The sequence below is a fragment of the Mirounga angustirostris genome, unplaced genomic scaffold (assembly GCF_029215605.1).
Source record: "Mirounga angustirostris isolate CCGP_5_RB_7025 unplaced genomic scaffold, mMirAng1.0.hap1 SCAF_1, whole genome shotgun sequence".
In the NCBI taxonomy this organism is placed as follows: Eukaryota; Metazoa; Chordata; class Mammalia; order Carnivora; family Phocidae; genus Mirounga; species Mirounga angustirostris.
The window spans coordinates 211,275,129-211,298,103 of NW_026991709.1; the positions used below are offsets into that span (position 1 = coordinate 211,275,129).

The 22,975-nt window shown below is 48.2% G+C and overlaps 1 protein-coding gene across 1 annotated transcript; it reads left to right on the forward strand.

Moving 5' to 3' along the window:
* The first annotated feature begins 1,059 nt into the window (after window positions 1-1,059).
* ACER1 (alkaline ceramidase 1) lies at window positions 1,060-20,078 on the forward strand. The gene is made up of 6 exons (XM_045863901.2): window positions 1,060-1,152; window positions 13,675-13,789; window positions 13,869-14,010; window positions 14,825-14,962; window positions 17,914-18,051; window positions 18,337-20,078. Exons 1-6 carry the CDS (start codon window positions 1,060-1,062, stop codon window positions 18,500-18,502), a joined length of 792 nt encoding a protein of 263 aa, XP_045719857.1. The 3' UTR covers window positions 18,503-20,078.
* Window positions 20,079-22,975: the final 2,897 nt, after the last annotated feature.

The window sequence follows — 22,975 nt, forward strand, 5'->3', positions numbered from 1 at the left end:
CCCATTACCGTTTATCTTGGGCCCACTTTGGGCCAGGCAGTGAGCTAAGCTCTTGACTTGCTTTATCTCTGTGTCCCTTTAGAACAGTTGGGTCTGGCTCCACCCTCCCCATGTTACAGATGAGCAAACTGGGGCTCAGAGAGGTGGATTCACTTGCCCAGAGTCATACAACTTAGGAAGGGGAGGAACTCAGAATTCAAACTTGCTGACTCTAAAACCAGAGCTTTCCACAGCCCTTGGAAGCCAGGACTAGGGGCCCCCAGGCCTGGAATTCTGCAGAGTCCTCCCTTCATGGGGGCTTTGAAGGTGGCCTCTGGCAGAAGTTGGGGCACTCTAAGCATCTGAGGTTTTGACCACCCAAGAGAAATGGCATCAGTCCAGCCCAGCCTCCCATAACACAAACAGGAAGACCTAGGCCCCCAAAGGTGAAATAATTGGGCTAGGTTACATAGCCAAGGACTCCCAGGCAGCTGAGCCAAGCCCGTTGGGGGTGGGTGCGCGACTGTTGCCCCTGGTATGGGAAATAGCAGCATGGAGCTTTGACGGTGTGGAGGTAGTTAAACCTAATGGTTAAGAGCCCGGAGCCTGGACTCAGCTGCCTGTTTTCACATTGTGGCCTTCCCCCCACCTTGCATGCCCTCAGCAAGTGATTTCGCTCTTTCTTCCTCAGTTTGCTCATCTGTAAAGTGGGGAGAGCGAGGGTACTCCTCTCAGTGGGCTCATTATTATTTTAAATTACTGTTCTAATAACAGTCCCCCTAACTCCCACTCGCAGTGGGTAGGGATGGGAAGCACACTCCCTTCCCACCCCCCTCCCACCTCCGCCCTCCCTGGACGGGGCCAGCCCCTCTGCTTATGCCCAGGGCAGCCGCCACTGCACAGCTAGGCTGCCCTGGTGCAACGGGGAGTGGTTCGGCAGGTTTTTCCTCTTGGTCTGCCTGCCTGCCTGCTGTGGGGCAACCAGCTGTCCTCTGCCTGTCTCACCTGGGCCGGGCTGTTCTAGGCTCTCATGCTCCTCTCTGCCAGACTGAGCCAGTGGGCACTGGGCGCTGCATCAGGATGCCCAGCATCTTCGCCTACCAGAGCTCCGAGGTGGACTGGTGTGAGAGTAACTTTCAGCACTCGGAGCTGGTGGCCGAGTTCTACAACACGGTGAGGTCCAGGTGGGAGGGCTGGGGGTGGCAGCCTTAACAGCCTGGGGTTCCAACCTGGCTTCTCCACATCATCGCTGGGGAATCCTGCTTGAGGATTCACCCCTCTGAGCTTTGGCTCATCTGTTAGTCAAGGAGTGCTGGCTTTCATTCACTCATCTTTGTTTGGCATCAGGCTCTGTGGAAGGTTTTGGAAATGCAGCAGTGTCCAGGGAAACAGCCAGTCTCTGCCCCCCCCCCCCCCCCCCCCCCCCGTCGGAGCAGACGACACAGAGGTGACTCCAGGCATTCACAATCCAGGCTGATGGTGCTTGTAATGGGAGTTGCACAGGCAGCCTTGGAGATCAGGGAGGGGTGGGTGGGGGGAGTGGATCAGAAAGGGCTTCCAGGAGGAGGTGACTGTGTTTAGTGTTCAGTTTTTTTTCAGCTGTACCCCCAGCCTAGGTTGACCAGCTCATTCCAGTTTGCTGGGGACTGTCCTGGTTTCAGCATTGAAAGTCCCATGTCCTGGGGACCCCTCAGTTCTAGGCACACCAACACAGTGGGCCATCCTTCCTCCAGCCCTTGCTATGGGGCCATATTGGAGGGGCTCAAGGTGCCTAAATGGCACAAGCATTTCAGCAAAGCTTGGAAGATGCAAAGCAGCCAAAGGTGCATATGGCTGTGCTACCCCCGTGTGGGGTGCTGGGGAGACTGCTGTGAATCAGGCAGGCTGCTCCCCTTCCTGGAGCCCCTGGGATGGGGGGTGATGCAGGCTATGTGCTTTGCTCTGTAGCCTGCACATAGCAAGGGTGCTTAGTACACAGTGAGTGATACAAGCATACTTTTATTGAGTACTTACTATGTGTGGCAGGCGTTGTACTAAACGTTTTACAGGAAAAATCTCAGTTTAATCTTCACAACGACTTTGGGAATTAGGCAGAGTGTGTATTACACAGAGTTAATCCCGTTGTCCAGGTGAGGAAATGGCCTTCAGGGAGACTGAAGGATATACCAAGGGTCATGCTGGCACTTACAGCTAGGATTTGAACTTGGTGCTTCCGGGAGATTCTTTGTGGGGGATGGGGGAGAGGGAGCTCAGTCCCAGGATGCCCTGGTTGCTGTTGCCCTGTTTGACCTCACCAATTTCCAGAGCTGGGAGGTGGGAGTTTGAGATTCAGGGGATCCCTCTGGTCTCCCTGGTTCTTGTTCCTCCTGGGCAGAGATACTGACCCTGGTCCTCAGTACCCTCACCTGACACATGGGAGGGGGCTGAACGTACTGATCTCTAAGGTGGAGAAGAGGTGTGAGGTTCTGGGACCCCTCTTTCTGGATTCCCTGGCAGCCCACCCCGAGGTGGGGGTCCCCACAGAAGGCACTGAGAAAGGGCTGACTTAGGGCTGGGCTGAGCCTCCATTCTAGCTGTGCTTGACAATGCAAAATGCTCCTCCATTCAGTCCTCCTTCAGCCCCTCTCTAAATGTAGCAAATTGAGTGACTGGCAGACACCCTTTGAGGCCGCAGGAGACGTGGTCATGACACATACTAGACTTCAACATCATCATCTCCCAGTACCTGCATTTCCAGATACTTATCAAAGAGAAACAAAAGTTTCGCAAAATGATAGTTGCCTTTCCCTGGTGTGAACACACTTGGACATTTCCTTTCCTATTGAAAAGGCTCTTGCAAAACAGACCAGGGCATGAGGAATTGAATCTGAGCTATGTTATAAAGGGTCTCCCCAAGATTTTCTCCTCCCAAACACTTCTGAGTATCCCAAACCCATCACCAGAGCTAATAAATCATTCAGTTCAGGAATTGGCAAACATTTGCTACAAAGGCCAGATATTAACTGTTTTTGGCTTTTTGGGCCATACAGTCTGTATGGAAATGACTCAGCTCTACCATTGTACCTGGAAAGCGGCCATGGATAGTATGTAAACAAATGAGGGTGGCCGTGTGCCAATAAAACTTTATTTATGGACACTGAAATATGCATTTCACTTAACTTTCACGTGTCACAAGATACCCTTCTTTTAATTTTTCAACCATTTAAAATTGCAAATGTCGCTCTTGGCTCATAAGCCATACAAAACAAGACGGGGGGGAGTTTGGCACGGGGCTAGAGTTTGCCAGCTTATGAAGAGATATATATGTATATGTATATATATATTTATAATATATATATTTATAATAACCAGCCAAATAGAAAACAATAAGATCTTTTCCTTTTGGCCTCTCAGATCAGTAATTAAAAATGAATTTATTTGGTAGTGAATGTGGGCACACTCATATTTTGCAGCTTCCTGGGGGCAATTTGTCAAGTTGCGTGGAGACATGGAATTACAGATAGCGCCCCCTCCACCCCCACTCTGTCATTGCACTTCCAAGAAGTTGCATCAAAGAGATAATCCCAGTGGAAAACAAAATTTATATATAGTCCTGTCTGAGTCCTTTGTAATTGCAATAAAAAATAATGGAATACATAGAAAGGGAGTCATAGCATTTTCACCAGCCTGTGTAGGGCTGAATACATTCTGGTCAAATACTGCGCAGCTCTTTAAAAGCATGTTAAAAGCGAGTTTTTGATCCAGGTATGTAAATGAAGACAAAATACGTAGCAAGAATTTTCTTAAAAAATCGATTCACGTTGATTTCATCAGGATCCACTTAGGAGTCACTTCACTCTTCAGAAACTTATTTTCTCGATGCCTGCAAGGTTCGCTGAGTCTGGAGTGGGGGGAGGCGGAGCCCAGCCCCGCACGATCAGGGTATAGAAGGCAGCAGTCGAGGACTCAGCTCAGGGGTTGACAAATTTCATAGAGGAGGGCACCTAGGAGTTGGGTTTTGAAAGATGGATAGGAGCTTGCCAAGTAGGGTAGGAGTCGAGGAAAAGAGAGAAGAGAGAAAAAGGATGTACTGAGTCTTGGAAATAAAGAGCCTGCACAGTTTGGGAAAGGGAAGTGTGTTTCTGTGGCTAGAAAATGAGAAGAGATGAAGATGAACAAGTTTGGAATGCTGGGTCAGAGTGTTCGAAAAATATATCCCGTATTTCCTGATGGACTCATTGGACTCATTCATTCATCCAGCATCAGTGCTATGAACCAACCCATGCTGATTGGTCCTGGGGTCCCGGAGAGGCTCGTTGCTCCCAGGATAAGGAAGTGGGGTGTTCAGAATTGGATTTGACCAGTCCCACGGTTAGCTTGTGGCAGAGGGAGGGCAAAGGGGCCAGAACGGGCAGTGGGGAGCCATGGGGATGGCACAGGAGGCCTCTGCTTGCTGAATGGGGAGGGAACCTCAATGCTTAAAGAATGAGTAAATGTTCTCTAAGGCATATGGAGCAAATGGACCAGCATAAGCAAAGGCGAGAATCTCCGAGGTGAGAGAGAATAGCAGATCAAGGAACGGTTGGGGGCTTGAAGCCAGAGCCCAGGCTGCCCAAGAAGGAGGAAATGAGGGCTGAGAGACAGGTGGAGGAGGTTTCCAGGGGCCACGTGGGGAATGCCTGGCAGAGGAGTTGTGAGCTCCATGGTGAGGGCACTGGAGAGCCATGGGGGACTTTTGAACAGCAAAGAGTCAATGATGTGGGCAGCAGCTGGGGCACCTCGTTGCCTTTCATAGATGGCCCTGGAGAGCCAGGAAGGCATATCCAAGAGGGGCCAAGGTCAAGGGCATGGGAGGGCCTGGGTCAGGTGGGGTGGAGGAGAAGTCAAGGTGTGGGCTGCTCCAGTTTACTTCTGCTGGCATCGGCCTGGTGGCCTCCAGGTGTGGCCTCCTTCTGGGCGGCTGACAACTTAGGAGAGTTTCAAGTCATGGAGGAGGAAGTTTCAAGGCTCCCTGGCTCTGAGAGGCAGCTGTGCTGCTGAATTTCTTTCCTGGGGTCCTGCCAAAGCTTCAGAAGCCCTGCATCTCATCCTCTCCAGAAAGCTTCCTCTCGGATGCTTGGATACAGAACAAAGGCGTGGTATGTCTGGAGTGGGGAACAGCATAGGGAAAGGTGCAGTGGTGGGCATAGTCTGGGGGAGGGGTACAATAGAAGGGACAGAGAAGTCGGAGTGGGAGGTCGTGCAAGGGGGTGTAGGCTGCAACACCCGTACCTCCTACAGCCTCCCCACCTCCTTTTGCAACCGAGCATTCCTGTCGCTGGCCTCTGCACTGTGGGCATTCCTGTCCCTCTCTCTTGAATGCTGTGTGATGCAGGGGGAGACCCTCCCCTCTCTGAGCCCCTGGCTGTGAGTAACAGGTCCCATGAGTTCTAAACCACACCTCCCTCTTCTGCCTTCCTTCTCATCAAATTCACAGCAAAAGCAATTGTGCCAGCCCTCCCCTCCCTGCCGAAAATGAGGAGGGCCTGGTTCCTGCCCTCAGGGAGGGCAGACACTATTAATTGAATAATTTCACACACTGGTGACCATGCCCGTGACACATCTTGGCTCAGACTCGATAGGTCCCTCTGGACCTCTTTTCTCCTTCAGAAAAAGCCTCTGGGGACGACAGAGGGGTCCAATTTGAAGAGATAACGACCCCTTCATTTTGTTCATGACTCAACAAGAATTGACTGAGTCAGGCACTGTTTCAGGCTCTGGGGACACAGAGGTGACCAAAGTAAATGAAAACGTCTGCCGTCACGGGGCCAGTGTCCTGGGGGATGGACGAGACAGACAAAAAACAGAAGTCAGAAGTACAGCATGCAGGTGGGACAGCGAAGAAAGACTCATTCATTCATACGTTCATTCATTTACTCATTCATATTTGTTCAGCAAATATTTATTGAGTACTTATTCAGAAAGGGAGCAGCTAAGGGTGCTAATAGTGATTAATCCATAGGACCATGGAGAGGATGAAACATCTACTGGGCATCCCAAATGTTCATCATGGGTGAATGGATAAACACCCTGTCATTCATCCACACAATGGACTACTACTCAGCCATAAACAGGAGTGAAGGGCGGACTCACGCTACATCATAGATGAACCTTGAAAACATGATGCTCAGTGAGAGAAGCCAGTCACAAAAGGCCACACACTGTGTGATTGCATCCATATGAGATGCCCAGAAGAGCCAAATCTGCAGAGATAAGAAGCAGATGAGTGGTTCCCCAGAGCTGGCGTGGGGGGGGGGGGCGGGGGGGCTGTGGTAAGGCAAGGGAGTGACTGCTAATGGGGACAGGGTTTCTTTTTGGGGGTGATGAGAATATTCTGGAATTAAATATTGGTGATGGTTGCACAACCTTGTGAATAGTCGACTGAAACCCACTGACCGGGGCACCTGGGTGGCTCAGTCGGTTAAGCGTCTGCCTTCGGCTCAGGTCATGATCCCGGGGTCCTGGGATCAAGCCCCGCATCGGGCTCCCTGCTCAGCGGGGAGCCTGCTTCTCCCTCTCCCTCTGCCTGCCTCTCTGCGTACTTGTTCTCTCTCTCTATCTCTGTCAAATAAATAAATAAAATCTTAAAAAAAAAAAAAAAGAAACCCACTGACTTGCACACTTTAAAAGAGTGAATTTGATTGTATGTGATTTATATCTCAATTAAAAAAGACAGATAAAAAAAAAACCTTACAGTTCTTGGCACATCCTAAGCATCGAATAAACAAGGCTATTGCTATTAGAAGTAAACATAGCACAGAGATGCAAAAGTGTTAATGTATTCATTTTTTTTTTTAACAAATAGCACTTCCTGTAATCCTCATAGCAATTTTATGAAGTAGGTACTCTTATGCTCCACATTTTTACAGATGGGGAATTAAGGCTCAGAGAGTGTACGTTTCCTCCTCAGGGTTTTGCAGCATGTAAATCACAAGTGCACAAAAGCTGTGTATACCAGAAGTGCCGGAGTTAAAGCCTGGGCCACCTGGTCCCAGAATCTCTCACTCAATTAACCACAGCATTGTGAGGCCACTCAGTTACTGAGTGATTAACAATTAATTATGTGTGTTTTAATTCATGCAAGTAAGTCCTGTTCGGGGAGGGTCTGTGGCTGGTGCTTTAGCTTCACGGCCCCAGCCCTGCACCAACATTCTTGTGCATGTGTTGCGTGGATATAGAGGGGGTCCTCAACAGGTGACAGAGCCAGGTGTGCGTGGTGGGACTTTGAGCTTTGGCGGTGGGGAGAAAGAGCATGGGGGTGTTTGGTGATGTTCGTTGATTTGGTTGATTCGACACATTTTTCTTGAGCGCCCACTGCGTGCTCAGCGAGGTGGGTGTTGGGGACACAGCCAGGGGTAAAACAGGTGCGTATCGTCCTCACGGAGGTCACCGTCCAGTGAGGAGGAGAGGGACAATAAAGGAGTCAAGAATGCATCGATGGAATGCACAAGTGAAACAGTGGATGGGAGGGAAGAAGTGTGTGGAGGTGGGGAGGCAGCTCCAGGTGGCCAGGGACAATGAGAACGCGGATCCCCCACTGCCTTTTCCCAAAGCTGAAATGGGCAGTCAATTCAGGTCAGTCTGCCTCCCTCCCTTCTCTTCTATGTCCTTCTCTTCTTCGTTCCTCCCCACCGCCCCTCCCCCCTCACCGCTTCTCTCCTTTCCTTCTTCCAGACCTAAGGTACCCAGCCACATCTATTTACCAGACACCCTGCTAGGTACTGGTGATCAAAAAAGCAAATTATTCCAGAATAACAGCAATACTGTGATTCATACTCAGTATACCAGCTGTGGTAGACATGTATTTTCTTTTCTTTTTTTTTTTTTTAAAGATTTTATTTATTTATTTGAGACAGAGAGAATGAGAGACAGAGAGCACATGAGAGGGGGGAGGGTCAGAGGGAGAAGCAGGCTCCCCGCCGAGCAGGGAGCCTGATGCGGGGACTCGATCCCGGGACTCCAGGACATGACCTGAGCCGAAGGCAGTCGCTTAACCAACTGAGCCACCCAGGCGCCCAGACATGTATTTTCTGCATGCGTTATTCTCTACCGAAATTTACTGAGCACCTACTATGTGTCAGGCACTGCTCTAGACACTGGAGTTTCATACAAGTGAGCAAAACTCTCAGACCCCGTAGCACTTGGTTCTCTAATCCTCACTGTGACGCTTGGAGTTAGAGAAGGAAAATGAGGCACAGGATGTCCCCCAAACCCTGACTGGGTAGACCTGTGAAGGCAGACTTCGTTTTGGGGTACTGCTAGGTCCTTGAGCAGCATAGTAGATACTGAAGGAGTGGTTGGTAAGCAAGTGGGTGGATGGATGGATGGATGGATGGATGGATGGATGGATGGATGGATGGATGTGAAGGCACCTGATGGGGCTGGGACTCAGAGAGTCCAGCTCATGATCCTGGGCAGGAGCCTGTCCCTCCTGGAAGAGTCGAGGTGGGGCCAGCGGTTGGGAAATGTGGGGGCCCAGCCCCAGGGGCAGGGAGGGAGGCCCCAGTAGGGGGCGGTCTCTGATGCTATCAGACTCTGAAGCCAGTTGGAACTCATTAGTCAGAGGCTCCGCCCATTGCTTTGCCCTCATTCTGCACACTCAGGGGCGTTATCAGAAACTTCTGTCTTGGTTCTGCTGGCCTCTGAGCTTGGAGCAACTAAATCAAGGATCAGCCTGTCGCTATTATCTCCCACAACAACAACAGCAGCAGTAACCCTTGCTATTTGTTGAGCTGAAACCACATCCCTGGCAAGGTAGTCTTTAGATGCCTGGCCTCATGCATGCCCCTCAACAGCATCTGCACTAGCCATTAATTATTCTCCGCCATTTTGCTGATGCAGGAAAGGGAGACCCAGAGACACTAGACCACACAGCCAGGGAGCAGGGAAGCCCCCTCTTAATCATTGCCACCTGTCTTGTCCTCTCATCTGTTAAGGCAGGGGGTAAAAACAAACTCTGGAGTCCCCCAGAGCTGTGCAACCTCAGAGAAGTCACTCTACCTCTCTGAGATCCAGTTTTTTCATCGCCAAACAAGAACTAGAAAGCCAGACCTTGGGGGTGTGTGCGAGGAAGCAATATCTATAAAATTGTGCTGTCAAAAGATAAGAAAGTAACAGTCATAGCACCTTCCACCCAGAACTTTCCAGGTACAATCCCTTCTGCCAAATGTTTTCATGTGTGTGACTGGTGATCCACATAAACCTGCTTTGAGATCCAGTCAACAGGAAATATTTATTGAACACCTACTCTTTCCCAGTTCCTGAGGTGACAATGGAGAACAGGGAAGACACAGCACCTGTTCTCAAAGCCAAGTTTAGTGGGAGAGCAAGACAGTTTCAGAACAGCTAGACAAGTGTTAGGATAGAGGAACAGGGCACCAAAGAAGACCACCTGACCCTGCCTTGTGGGATTGGGAAGGCTTTATCAAAAGGTGATGCCCAGGGGAAAGATGGAGTAGTAGTTGGCCTGGCAAAGAGGGGCAAGTGGGGACAAAGAGTGTTCCAGGCAGTGGGAACAGCATGTGGCAACTTCTGGAGGTTAAGGGGTGAGAGAAAGTATGGCTCATTTGGAGGAATGGAATTATCCCTTCCACCTAGATTATAAAGTTGAAGGTGGAGAGACGTGAGTTATGGAGGGAGTTTATAAGCCAGGTTTAAGAGTTTGGATTTTATTTATGAGAGTCACAGACGTGTTTTATTTTTTTAATTTTTTAAAAAATATTTTATTTATTTATTTGAGAGAGAGAATGAGAGACGGAGAGCATGAGAGGGAGGAAGGTCAGAGGGAGAAGCAGACTCCCTGCCGAGCAGGGAGCCCGATGCGGGACTCGATCCAGGGACTCCAGGATCATGACCTGAGCCGAAGGCAGTCGCTTAACCAACTGAGCCACCCAGGTGCCCCACAGATGTGTTTTAAATGGAGGGTTTAGAGTTTGGGGAACTGGTTGGCTCAGCATCTTCAGCCATGCTCGATACGCCCAAGGGCTGGTGTTTGGTTGAAGGCAGAGGGAACCTCTGATTTGTTTGGGATTTTGCCCATTAGGTATCCATGGCACCATTTTCCCTTTGACAACCAACTGCCCCTCTCCTACTGGTTATGTTCTCAACAGGATGGTCAGTCAAGGTGCTTCCCCTCCTCTGGCCAAGGGTGGGCTATGGCCCAGGCAGCGTCTCCTGAATTTGAATCCTGAGCCTGGATATAACAATTGAACATAACTTTTTTTTTCATTCATGCCCAAAGTTGCTCCCTGAAGAGACTGTCCATTCGAGGCTCAGAGCTGTTCCGGTTTCTGGTTTTCCTTGTCTTCTGCAATTCTTTGGATTAATGAGCTCCCATAATGACTGAATGACAAATAAATAAGTAACTAAACACACTTTTTTGTATTTATGATATAAGTTCACTTTCTGTTGCTTGCTACCAAAGAACCCTAGCTCATATACCAATGGTGATGGTTTTACTGGATTCAAGCATTAGAAAGCTAGCTTAAGCACAAAATCAAAAAACAAACCAAACAGGAAGAATGTATCGGGTAGGTACTGGGGTATCTTAGAAAACGGAGAGATGAGTTGCTTGGGAGGACTGGGGTCTAAGGTAGGTCTGGAGGATTTAGCACAAGGAAGATACCACCCTTGAGTATATGCCTGTGTTCTCAGCCTTGTCTGTTTGTGGTGGCAAGATGGCTGCCATATCGTAAACATCGGGACAATATCCCAAGACCTTAGAGAGTTGACAATGGTGTGACTCAGTTTTGGTGGACTCCCAGGCTCTGTGTCTGCTCCAAGTTTCAAATTCCCAAGAAAATCTGATTGGCCCAGTTTGGGATAGGTGTCTACTCCAGTGGGGTTGAGTCTCAGGATGCAGACACAGCGTGCATGTTCTCGGGTAGCCATTGTGAACCAAGTGGCTGTGCCAGAAATGTGTTTGACACTGTCCATTGGTGGGCATCAGGCACCTTGGTATGGAAAGCAAGGACATGGGTGGGATCATGGGCTGCAAAACCAGTTTTGTGGAACCAGACTTTGAGCTGGTTCACCATCACCCAAGGAAAGCCATGGGCTTCCCTAGAATCAGAAGGACTCCTGCCTTGGAAACTAGTCTTGGTGCCCAAGACCTAGGGTCCTAGATGGTGACCCTGCATCAGGTAAATGATTTCCCCACACCCACCACTGTGCTCTGTATTTTTTTTTTATTGAAGTATAGTTGACATACAATATTATATTAGTTTCAGGTGTGCAACATAGTGATTTGACAATTATATACATTACACAGGGCTCACCACGATAAGTGTAGTTACCATCTGTCACAATAAAATGTTATTACAATATTATTGACTACACTCCCTATGCTGCACTTTTCATCCCCATGACTTATTGATTTTATAACTGGAGGTTTGAACCTCTTCACCCATTTTGTCCATCCCCCACCCCTTCCCCTCTGGCAACAACCAGTTTGTAATATGTATTTATGAGTCTGTTCTGTTTTTTGTTTGTTAGTTCATTTGTTTTGTTTTTTAGATTCCACATATAAGGGAAATCATATGGTATTTGTCTTTCTCTGACTGACCTATTTCAGTTGGCATAATACCCTCTAGGTCCCTCCATATAGTCACAAATGGCAAGATTTCCTTCCTTTGATGGCTGAGTACTATTCAATTGTATATAAAACAGCACATCTTCTTTAGCCATTCATGTATCAGTGGACACTTGGTTGCTTCTGTATCTCGGCTATTATAAATAAATATTATAAATAAAGCTGCAATAAACATAAGGGTGCATATATCTTTACAAATTAGTGTTTTTGGTTTTTTGGGGGGGAGGTAAATGCCTATCAGCAGAATTACTGAATCCTATAGTATTTCTATTTTTAATCTTTTGAGGAACCTCCAGAGTGGCTGCATCACTTGCATTCCCACAAACAGTGCATGAGGGTTTCCTTGTCTCCACAGTCTTACCCAACACTTATTATTTCTTCTTCTTTTTTTTCAATACTAGCTGTTCTGACTGGTGTGAGGTGATAGCTCATTGCGGTTTTGACTTGCATTTCCCTGTGCTCTCTATTTTTGAGTCAGCACCCTTCAGTCTAGGTTTCTGAGAAATAACGGAGCACCCTGGTTAACAGGGCACTATTTCTTCACTTTCTAAGATGGGACGCAGGTGATGGAGGAGACCTTTACAACGGGAAGATTTTATTGGGGAGAGAGGGTATAATTGAGTGAGCAAGCCGCTGACCTCAAGTTAGCAGGTAGAAGAAGACTGTAAGAACACTTGTTTCTGAGTTCATGTGAGAGACTCAACTGTGGCCCAGACATATCTGGGGGCAACTCTGAGGGGGCACTGAAGTCCTAGTGCTCAGGGACTCTGAACCCTTGAAATTCTGGTGCAAATGTTCTTGTCACCTTAATTGTACTCATAGACTACGGAGGGCTGGGGGATTTTTGGGTCAACAACATGAAGAGGCAAGTGGCATTATGCATATGTCACAAATGCAGATATGGTAGGTTAGGGCAGTGAATTTACTCCTCACAGTCAGTGAGTGGGGTGCAGAAGCCCAGTAACTGGGATGCTTTGGTGTCAAATGAAACAGCCCGCTAAAAACAGCTTAAATAGAAAAGATCATATCTTTTTATTTTTTGAAATGGAAATCTAGAGGTAGATGGTTCTGGAATGTTAACTTGGCAGCTCAACATTATCAAGCTACTTGGCTCTGCTCTTCATGGAGAAGTGGTTCTTGAAATACTGTCCAGGGACACCGTGGGGTCTCTGAGGCCTTTCAGAGGTTCCTCGAGGTATAAATTATTTTCATAATAGAAAGATTTTGTTTGCCTTTTTCACTCTAATTATCTCACCAGGGTACTATGGGATCTTCTAGTGGTTTTGTGATGAGTGATGACACCATCTCTCAGATGGCCAAGGGAATATGTGCTTGTGTAGTCCTGGGTTTTGAAAACTTCTCAGTTTCAATTTCTAATACAGCCAATCTTGATAAATGAAGCTCATTTCTTTTTTTAAGTAATAGATTCATTTGCATTTCTTTTTTTTTTCAAATTTCTTTTTTTATTTATTTATTTTTAAAGATTTTATTTATTTATTTGAGAGAGAGAATGAGAGAGAGAGAGAGAGCATGAGAGGGGGGAGGGTCAGAGGGAGAAGCAGACTCCCTGCTGAGCAGGGAGCCCGATGCGGGACTCAATCCCAGGACTCCAGGACCATGACCTGAGCCGAAGGCAGTCGCTTAACCAACTGAGCCACCCAGGCGCCCCTCATTTGCATTTCTATCCCCTTGGTCAGACCAGGTCATGAAGGCAGAATGAGTAGCAAGGAAGCCTGGAAAATGTTGTGTAGCTGTGTCTAAAACTTCGGGGGATCTTATTTCCAAAAGGAAAAGGGGGGGCGGATGTATGTAGAAAGTTAGTAGATAGTCTGCCACACTTGCTGAATGAATGAATGAATGAATGAATGAATGAATGAATGAACCGATAGAATAACAGACGGAGTAATGAACCTATTGATGACTGGTTGGCTGTCAAGATCAACTGGAAGAGTGACAAACTCAGGGTTGATCAATTGCCTGAAAGGGGACAGGTGACCAATTGGCTAATAACTTAGGGTTGGACATAGGGGCAGCCCTCGCCTGCCTGCGCTTCTGACAACCCCTCCGCATGTCCTCCTCTTTTCCAGTTCAGCAATGTCACCTTCTTCATCTTTGGGCCTCTCATGATGTTTCTCATGCACCCCTACGCCCAGAAACGCTCCCGCTATGTTTATATCACCTGCATCCTCTTCATGGTCGTAGGTAGGTGGGGGTCTGTGAGAGTGGGGTGGTAGGGGTGGGGACCACCCCCTTGACCATCTACCTTTTTCTCTTGCTCCAGGCCTGTTCTCCATGTACTTCCACATGACGCTTAGCTTCCTGGGCCAGCTGCTGGATGAGATCGCTATCCTGTGGCTGCTGGCCAGTGGCTACAGTATATGGATGCCCCGCTGCTACTTTCCTACTTTCCTAGGAGAGAACAGGTGGGGCAGGGGCTGGTCCTTTGTTGATCCCACCATAGCCCTTCTGGGCTCCTGGGTCCACTCCCTGAGCCCACTTGAGGTCCTTGGAATCCCTCCCCTGATCACCCCAGCACTTTCTTCTGACCCTACCTGACTTAACTGGCTTCCAGGGACTCCTCCTTTGAGAGTACTCAGGATCCCCAGAATTCCTCTCCTGATCCACCTGGATAGTCTGGTACCTTCTCCAGAACCTGTCTGAAGCCACCTGGGGGTCCCAGGAACCCATACTTAAGCTTACCTGGGCCCCAGGGACCTCTCCCCTGAGCCTATCACCTGGGCCCCCTGGAACTTTCCTGGGATCCTCCTGGGCCCTTCTCTTAACCTGAAACCCCTTTGAATCTCTCTCCTGACCCTATTTGACCTATCTGAGCCTTCTAGGACCCCTCTCCTGATAGTACCTGGGACCTCTGTAATTCCTTCCTTAATCCTACCCGGGTCCCCTGAATCCTTTGTCTGACCTCACTTGGGCCCTGACAACCTCTGCTGAACTGACTAAGCCCCTTTGAGCCTCCCTGAGACCCTCTCATCATCCTACCCACCCCTACCCCTGGGAACCCCTTCAGACCCTGCCTGGGCCCACTTGGGATGTTTCATTGGACCCTTCTTGGGACCCTCTGCTGAGCCCACCTGGGAACCTCAATACCTTTTTCTGAGTCTGGTTGGGCTCCCTGAAACCCCTTCCCTTTGCTCATCTACCTCTTGATCTCCTGACCCTGCCTAAACCCCCCAGGACCCTCCTAGCCACCCTCCCACAGCTGCATCTTTCTTCCCCCAGGCCCCAGTTCATCAGCCTGGTCATCATCACCACTGTGGTCAGCACCTTCTTGTCCTTCCTGAGGCCCGTGATCAACGCATATGCCCTCAACAGCATTGCTGTGCACATCCTCTACATCGTGTTCCAGGAGTACAAGAAGTGGGTGGTGGTTGCAGACGCCTCCCCGGGGAGGTGGCTCCCATCCCCCTCCAAGCACGCCCCTCACCCCACGTACTCACCAAGTCCCAGGGATGGAGTTCTCATCGACTCCAGGCTCAAGAGAGGGATGTCCCTTCCCCAATATCACCTACTAACAAGGGGCAGGGTTAGGATTGGAACCTAAGGCTGAAACCCCAAACAAGCAGAGACTGTTGTATGATAAACCTCCGTGTGCCCACTAACCGGTCCCAACAACCATCAGCATTTTGACAAACTGCATTATACATTCCCCCCGGATTCCATATACTGGCACCCATTAACTTTTCAGGATTGAACTCTCCCGATAAATAATTATTATTTTTTTTTAACCCATACCAGGTCTTGGCAGGATAGAGAGAGGTCTTTGAAATGGGGCCATTTGAGGAGAGCTGAATAAAAGGGTTATTTACAAAGGAGAGAGCAGGTGTCGGAAAATCACTAGGGATCATTTAGAACCGTTGTGCTGATAAGAGTGGGATCCTATGACCATCAGGAGACCTGGGGGGGGGGGAGAAGGGGGGGAGTGATTACAAGAGTATGGAAGGAGAGAGCCCTGTGGAGAGGGCCTCCTTAGCAAGAACTGTGACCTCCAGTTGCTGGTTGCAGCTAGCCTGAGCCCACATAGAGGAGGCCAGGAGAATAAATATTCTAACCGTATCCTCCTCTTACCCTTTGGTTTCTTGCTGGGGTGCCTCATTCGCCAACCCAACTGGAAACCATTGGCCAACCCAACCAGAAGCCATTGGCTAAACCAACTGGAAACCGTTGGCTAATCTAACTGGAAGCCCAAGGACAAAGGAATCCCCAGCTTCAGTCCACACAGGTCAACCCCCGCCTCCCTGGGGCATAGGGCAGAATGGAGAGGGGTAGGGAAGGATCTAGAGGGACAAAAGGAAGATAGGGCACACACAGGGCTAATCAAGTAGACAATACCCAGATTGCACCTATTGCCTCAGTTTCTCAAGATGTCTTCTTCCAACTAGTCTTATTGAAATTGGAATGCAAACATAGTCTCTTAGGTTTTCTTTGTGTCATAGCATTCTCTCCCTCCCTCCCCTATCTTCATGCCTCTGATTTGATAACAGAAACTCCATCATTTGTCCTGTAGAACATTCTGGATTTGGCTGTCTACTTCCTGTGGTGTCTTCCATTGTCTTTCTTTCTTTCTTTCTTTCTTTCTTTCTTTCTTTCTTTCTTTCTTTCTTTCTTTCTTCTTTCTTTCTTTCTTTCTTTCTTTCTTTCTTTCTTTCTTTCTTTCTTTCTTTCTTTCAATTTCTTGCAAATTAATAGTTAGAACTAGATTTAGGTTTTCGTATCTTGAGGCCAGAATATTTCACGTGTGGTGCTGGGTGTTTCTTGTTCCATGCCATTAGGACCCCATAATGAATGGTTGCTCCACATTTAGTGCTATTAAGGTTGATCAGTGGATTCAGATGGTGTCATCTCTTCCCTTTATTATAAAGTTTTCCATTTACTTTTCACCTAAGAATTTCAGCAGCCATTCAGGCACACTGCCTCCATCCATGGATTCATTAGTAGTTGCAAGAGGGTGGTTTGCAGATTCCATTATTCCTTCTGCAATGATTATCTGGAGTTCTTCCATCAAGAAGGACTTTTCACTTGTCAACCTGGAAATACAGTTTGCGCAGGAGTGACAGGATGGATAATTGATTCTTTCCCTTAATTGATCTACTTCCAGAGTAATGAGTTGGGGCCTTAGCCATCTCTAGTAGGGACCAATGAAATTTTTAAGAAAAGTATTATTATGAACTCATGGATGTTTATATCTCAGAAATGTTTCAATCCATTGCAGTCGCCGTGCTATATTTTTAGCTTTTCATTTTGAAGTAGTCACAGACTCATGACAAATTGCAAAAATAGTGCAGAGTCTTGTGTATCCTTCATCCAGCTTCCCCCAGCCTCTCTCAATGGAGCATCCTGTGTAACCATAGTACAACCTTAAAAGGAGGAAATCGACGACAGAACAATGCTGTTAACTAGACCTCAGACTCTATATTCAGATTTCATCAATCCTTACTCATTATTCTTTTTTGGTGGTCAGACTCTCCCATTTTAGACTAGGGGCAGGGCCTGCACTTTTAACCATAGAGAAGTTATTGCCTCATTAATCCCTGATATGCTCTTTCCTGATGGATGCTGGGTCAGCTCTGCTGTTGGGGAAACAGATTCTGATCCTGAGTTGTCCCCAGATATGGCCTCCAGAGAATTTGCCCTCCCATAGCCACACAGACATGAATTCTCACACACTGACTCACAAGTGGGCACACACTTACAGCCCCCCCCCAAGACAAACAGGGGAGGGCTTGTTGGTTAAGAAATCTGCAGCCTGGGGCGCCTGGGTGGCTCAGTCAGTTAAGTGGCTGCCTTCAGCTCGGGTCATGATCCCAGGGTCCTGGGATCGAGCCCCGCATAGGGCTCCCTGCTCGGCAGAGAGCCTGCTTCTCCCTCTCCCTCTGTCTGCCGCTCTGCCTACTTGTGCTCTCTATCTCTGTTAAATAAATTAATAAAAATCTTTAAAAAAAAAAAAAAAAGAAATCTGCAGCCTGACAAACCTGGTTCAGACCCCAGCTCTGTCACTTACTATCTGTGTAACCTTGGGTGGGGTTGGAGCAGAACTTAATCTCACATGCCTGTTTTCTCATCTACAAAATGAGAATAATAGCATTGTTTTGAGGACTGAGTTTTTATCTGAAGAACTTTTAGAACTGTAACTGGCATCCTATCAGTGCTCAGCAAATGTTCGCAATCATCACAAATTAGGCCCCCTCCCTCTGCTACTCTTGGTCGTTCTCTCCTCCCAGCCTCATCTCCTTGGATGGAGGAATTTCCCAGCAGCCCCTTCAGGCTCTGCTCTCCGAGTCTGGCTCTAATCTTCCTCCTTCTCTCCCTAGGACCAGCAATAAGGAGCTTCGGCATATAATGGAGGTCTCCGTAGTTTTATGGGCTTTTGCACTGACCAGCTGGATCAGCGACCGCTTGCTTTGCAGTTTCTGGCAGCAGATCAATTTCTCTTACCTGCACAGCATCTGGTAAGCACCTGCCCTGTGGTATGGGGCGCCAGAACCAGAAAATCTCAGATGCCAGAGTTTGGAGCAGGAGCCTGGGGGCAGAGAGGGGAGGCACAGATATCAGTGTGTGTGTGTGTGTGTGTGTGTGGGTAGGGGTTGGTTGCAATCAAGGGTCTGATCCAGAATGTCCCTTTGAATGGTCAGGATCAATGAGAAGTAAGGAGAGAACCAAAGTGGGGGCATCCATCTAGCTCTGGGGCATCTTGGCATCTTGCGCCCTCACCACCTTCTTCCTGCCCCCCACAGGCATGTACTCATCAGCATCACCTTTCCTTATGGCATGGTTACCATGGCCTTAGTGGACGCCAGGTATGAGATGCCAGGTCAAACCCTCAAAGTCCACTACTGGCCTCGGGACACTTGGCCTGTGGGGCTGCCCTACGTGGAAGTCAGTGACGACAAGAGCTGCTGATGTCTGCCAGCTTCTGGACTACCTGAGCACCTGCCAACTCACCTGTGTCTTGAAGAGGGAGGCCTGGATCAGGAGTCTGAGAGATGCTCATGGTTCTTTCCTCTACCTCCCTTTCTCCGTCCTTCTTATCCTGCACGGCCCCACCCCAAGACAGGGGATGGACTTCATGAGCCTTCTGCACAGCAGTCTGATGACTGGGGCGGGGAGGGGGTGCTGCCTGGCGTAGCTCTCCTCCACGATCTGCCCTTATTCTCTTTTATTTCCTCCTTTGCGTTCACTTTGTGAGGGTGGATCACCAGGTGCTGGGATTACCTGGCAGCCACTGGGAATGACTTCAGGCTGGGGCTTGGTGCCCGGGCATCTCATAAATAGTGGTGGTCACTACCACACCCTTTGGACCTGTCTTTGGCCATGCAATGTCCCTGGTACTTGGGGGCATCCCAGAGAACAGACATGATTTCCAGTCACCTCATTCTGCCCTCACTCATGCATGCAGAGACCTTGCAGGTCCACTCACACATGTGCTCCCACAGACCTCTGGGGCCATCTCACTGCTAGACAATGGAGCAACATGGAGGCCCAGACTGGGCAATCTGGCTGTTGTTGGGGCATGGGCATTAGGAGGGGAGCTGGGGTGGCCTGCATGGGCTCTCAAAGTGAGAGGAGAATAGGAAGGTGATTTCTGTGGTGGTTAAGAGTACAGGGCTTGGAGTCAGGCAGACCTAAGCTTGAATCCTGCTCCACCATTTCCTAGTTGTATAATCTGGGGGAGGTGATTTTTTTCTACCTTTGAAGCTCAAGCACCTTGTCTGTAATATGACAATGTTTCTGCCTTCATGGGACTTCTGCATGGATAAAACAAGATAATGTACAAAAAGTGTTTAGCATGGAATCTGGAAAACATCCATCCCTCCATCCCCTCATCCTTTAATCCCTCCCTCCATCTATATTCAGCCATCCATTTATGTTCATTTACCCACCCAAATAATTTAATCATCCTTTCATTCATCTGTGTTCCCACTCATTCATTCATTCATCTCTTCAACAAATATATATTGAGTTCCTACTCTATGTCTGACACTACCCACTGGTGATACAAGGCAGCAGACATGCAATGTCCCCGCTCTAGGGAGGAGACAAGTGTTATACAAATAAAAAGACAAACAAGGCATTTCCAGACACTAATACCTGCTGCAAAAATGATAAAGCGGGTGATGCTTTAGAGAATCATGAGGTGGGGAAGCAGCCCTTTCAAATGGGTGCTCAGTGGGGGAGCACAGTTTCCAGATGAACCCTCAATGACAAGAGGAGACCAGCCCTACTGAGAGCTGGCTGGGCAAGACCATTCTGGGGAGAGGGAATGGCAGGTGTGAAACTCACAGGGTGTGGATGAACTGGCACGACAAAAAGAACACTCTTTTTTTTTTTAAATGTTCAGTTAGCCAACATATAGTACATCATTAGTTTTTGATGTAGTGTTCAACGATCAGAAAGAACACTCTTGCTGGAGCTTAGTAAATGAGGCAGAGTGTACAGTAAGAGATTTGTAATCTGGGCGTCTGGAATAGGTTTAGTATCCATGGACCACTTGACATTCTTTGCTAAAGAGGATTGTCTGGGCATGTTATCAAGGCCCCTGGAGTGTGTCACTCCAAAAGGAGTAGAGACTAGCCCATCTGGCCTGTTGGAGAGATGGAGAAATTGAAAGAGGAAGGGCCGCTCATATTTATTGAGACTACCATGGGCTATATGTCCATGACACACACAATTGAACCTAATACCCCTCCCACAACCCTTCAGATAGACATGAACATTCTCATTCTATAGAAGTGGCTCAGAGAGGGCAAGCAACTTACCCAGGAACACACAGCCTGGACTCAAACCAGGTCTGTCCTTCCCCCAAAGTTCCTTGCACCACAGTTAGTCAGCAGTAGGATCGAATCTGGGTCACAGGGCCACTGCTTCCAATCCCTTTGAATTTCTTGTTCTGGAAACTGGAGGTTCTTCACCTCTGGCCCCAAGATGGATCGTGCTGGAAAGGGGGTGGCAGAGAGGAAGGGAGTTTCTGCAAACTTATAAAATTGCTTGCAAAATGTTGTCTTGGTGTTTTTGATGGGGGAGAGGAGCTGTACTTCCAACAGATTCTCTAAGGGGGCATTTGGCACCCTGAAAGTGAAGAACCTCAGTTCAAACCTTCTGGTGGGGATAAGGGCAGATAGAGAAGCATCTGCCTCTTGTGCCCCCTCCCACCCCACCCATGCTGTCCTTAAATACATAGCAATAATTTGTCCCCAGTGCCTATCTCCTGGCCCCTGCTGACCCATCCTCACAGCCTCCTCTTAGCCTCCTGGGTATGGAGGCAACAGGTGGGTAGGAGGTCTGGATACTTGTCTAATTGGAACTAGCCATGTGATCTTGGCAAGTCCCAGTCACCATCAGGACTCTTTGTGGCAAAGGATAAAATGTTCAGTTCCAGCTGGCTGAAATGACAAAAGAACAACCAGCATATATACTTTTGAAGTTAAAGATATGCAGATATGGCTGGATCCAGGCTTCAAGTGATGTCACCAGGGGCAGTCTCCCTCCATCCCTCTGGTCTACCTCATGGGTGGGAGGCAGCAGCCAGCAGTGCTAGGCTTTACATCCTTCCAAGTTGAAAAGTATATACCAGAGGCACCTGGGTAGATCAGTCGGTTAAGTGGCTGCCTTCGGCTCAGGTCATGATCCCAGAGTCCTGGGATCGAGTCCCAGGCTCCCTGCTCAGCGGGGAGTCTGCCTCTACCCCCCTGCTCATGCTCTCTCTCTCTCAAATAAATAAATAAAATCTTTTTAAAAAAAGGATATACCAAAGCTCCAAGCACACATGCTCAATGTCATTAGTCAGTAGGGAAATGTAAATCAAAGCCATGAGATACCATTTCATATCTATGAAGTTGGTCATAAGAAAAAAACGGAAAAATAAATATAGGAGAGAATGTGGAGAAGTTGGAACCCTTGTACATTGCTGATAGAAATGTAAATTGGTGAAAGCACTGTTGGAAACAGTTTGGCCATCCCTCAGAAGTTAAGCATAGAACTACCATATGACCTGGCAATTCCGCTCCTAGGGATATACCCAAAAGAATTGAAAATATGTATTCTAACAAATACTTGTACAGAAATGTTCCTAGAAGCACCACTGATAAGAGTCAAAAGGTGGAAACCATATAAATGTCTATCAGTGGATGAACTGTTAAATGTGGTGTATCCATACAATGCAATATTATTCTGCTATAAAAAGGAGTGAAGCACAGACTCGTGCTACCATGTGGATGAACCCTAAATACACGATGCTCAGTGAGAGAGCCAGACACAAAAGGTCACATAGTATGTGATTTCATTTCTAGGAAACATCCAGAACAGGCAAATCCACGGAGACAGAAAGTGGATTTGTGGGTGCCAGGGGCTGAGAGGAGGGAATGGGGAGTGACAGCTAATAGGGACAAGTTTCCTTTTCTTATGTCTTGGAACTAGATAGAGGTAGTGGTTACACAACATTGTGAATGTTCTAAATGCCACTGAATTGTACATTTTAATAGGGTTAATGGTTAATTTTATGTTATGTGAATTCCTGCACCACTAAAATTTAATAAAGTTCCCAGAGTCTCTCAGCTGGTCTTAGGTCATGCCCCACCCCACTAAACCAATTCCAGTAGCCAGAGAGATGCAATCCTTTGATCGGCCAGGTTTGGACCTGTGCTTCCTTTTGCCAGTGGGGAGCCCCACTCCAACTGGGGTCTGAGAGGGGTGGGGGACAAGTGGGGGTTGGGAGTTGAAGTCCTCCTTCAAGCCTTGTGCCCTATCATGAGTTGTCATTCTCCCGGAAGGGCTGCCATTTTAAAATTCATACAAAAGGGACTTACAGGCTCATATTGGCCCTGGGAGGACTACCAGGATCAGGGATTGTTTCACAGAGAAACGGCAAATGTCCGGTGTGCTGCCCTCTTCTGGGGGAAATGCTTTATTGCACATATTTTTGGTCGGCTCCCAGACCATTCATGGTTCCCTATTGCCTATGGGATAAGGGTCAAATGCTTCAATGTGACATTCGAGATCTGCTCCGCGTTGAGGTTAATCTAGGGTGGGACTCCAACTGGCCACTGGGCTCTGCTCCAGTTTGGTCATATTCAGTATTGCTATGTATGGTTGTGCGTGCATTTGTGGCCGGCAAGAAACTGGCAGGTACAGGGAACATGCTCCAGATCAGAAAAAAGATTCCCCCCAAATTTTGATGGGCTGAACCATCTACAAGGTGAAAGGTAGGGGGGAATAAATGCTAAGCCCTCCGCGTGGGTGCAAATAAACTGGACCACTAGGGGGCGATAGCGACCTAATGTAGTAGCACTTCAGCCACTGGCGGGGGCAGGGGGCGGGGCGCAAGCCAGACTCCCTCCTAAGTTCAAAATGTTACTTTCTAGCTGTGGGACTTGGGCC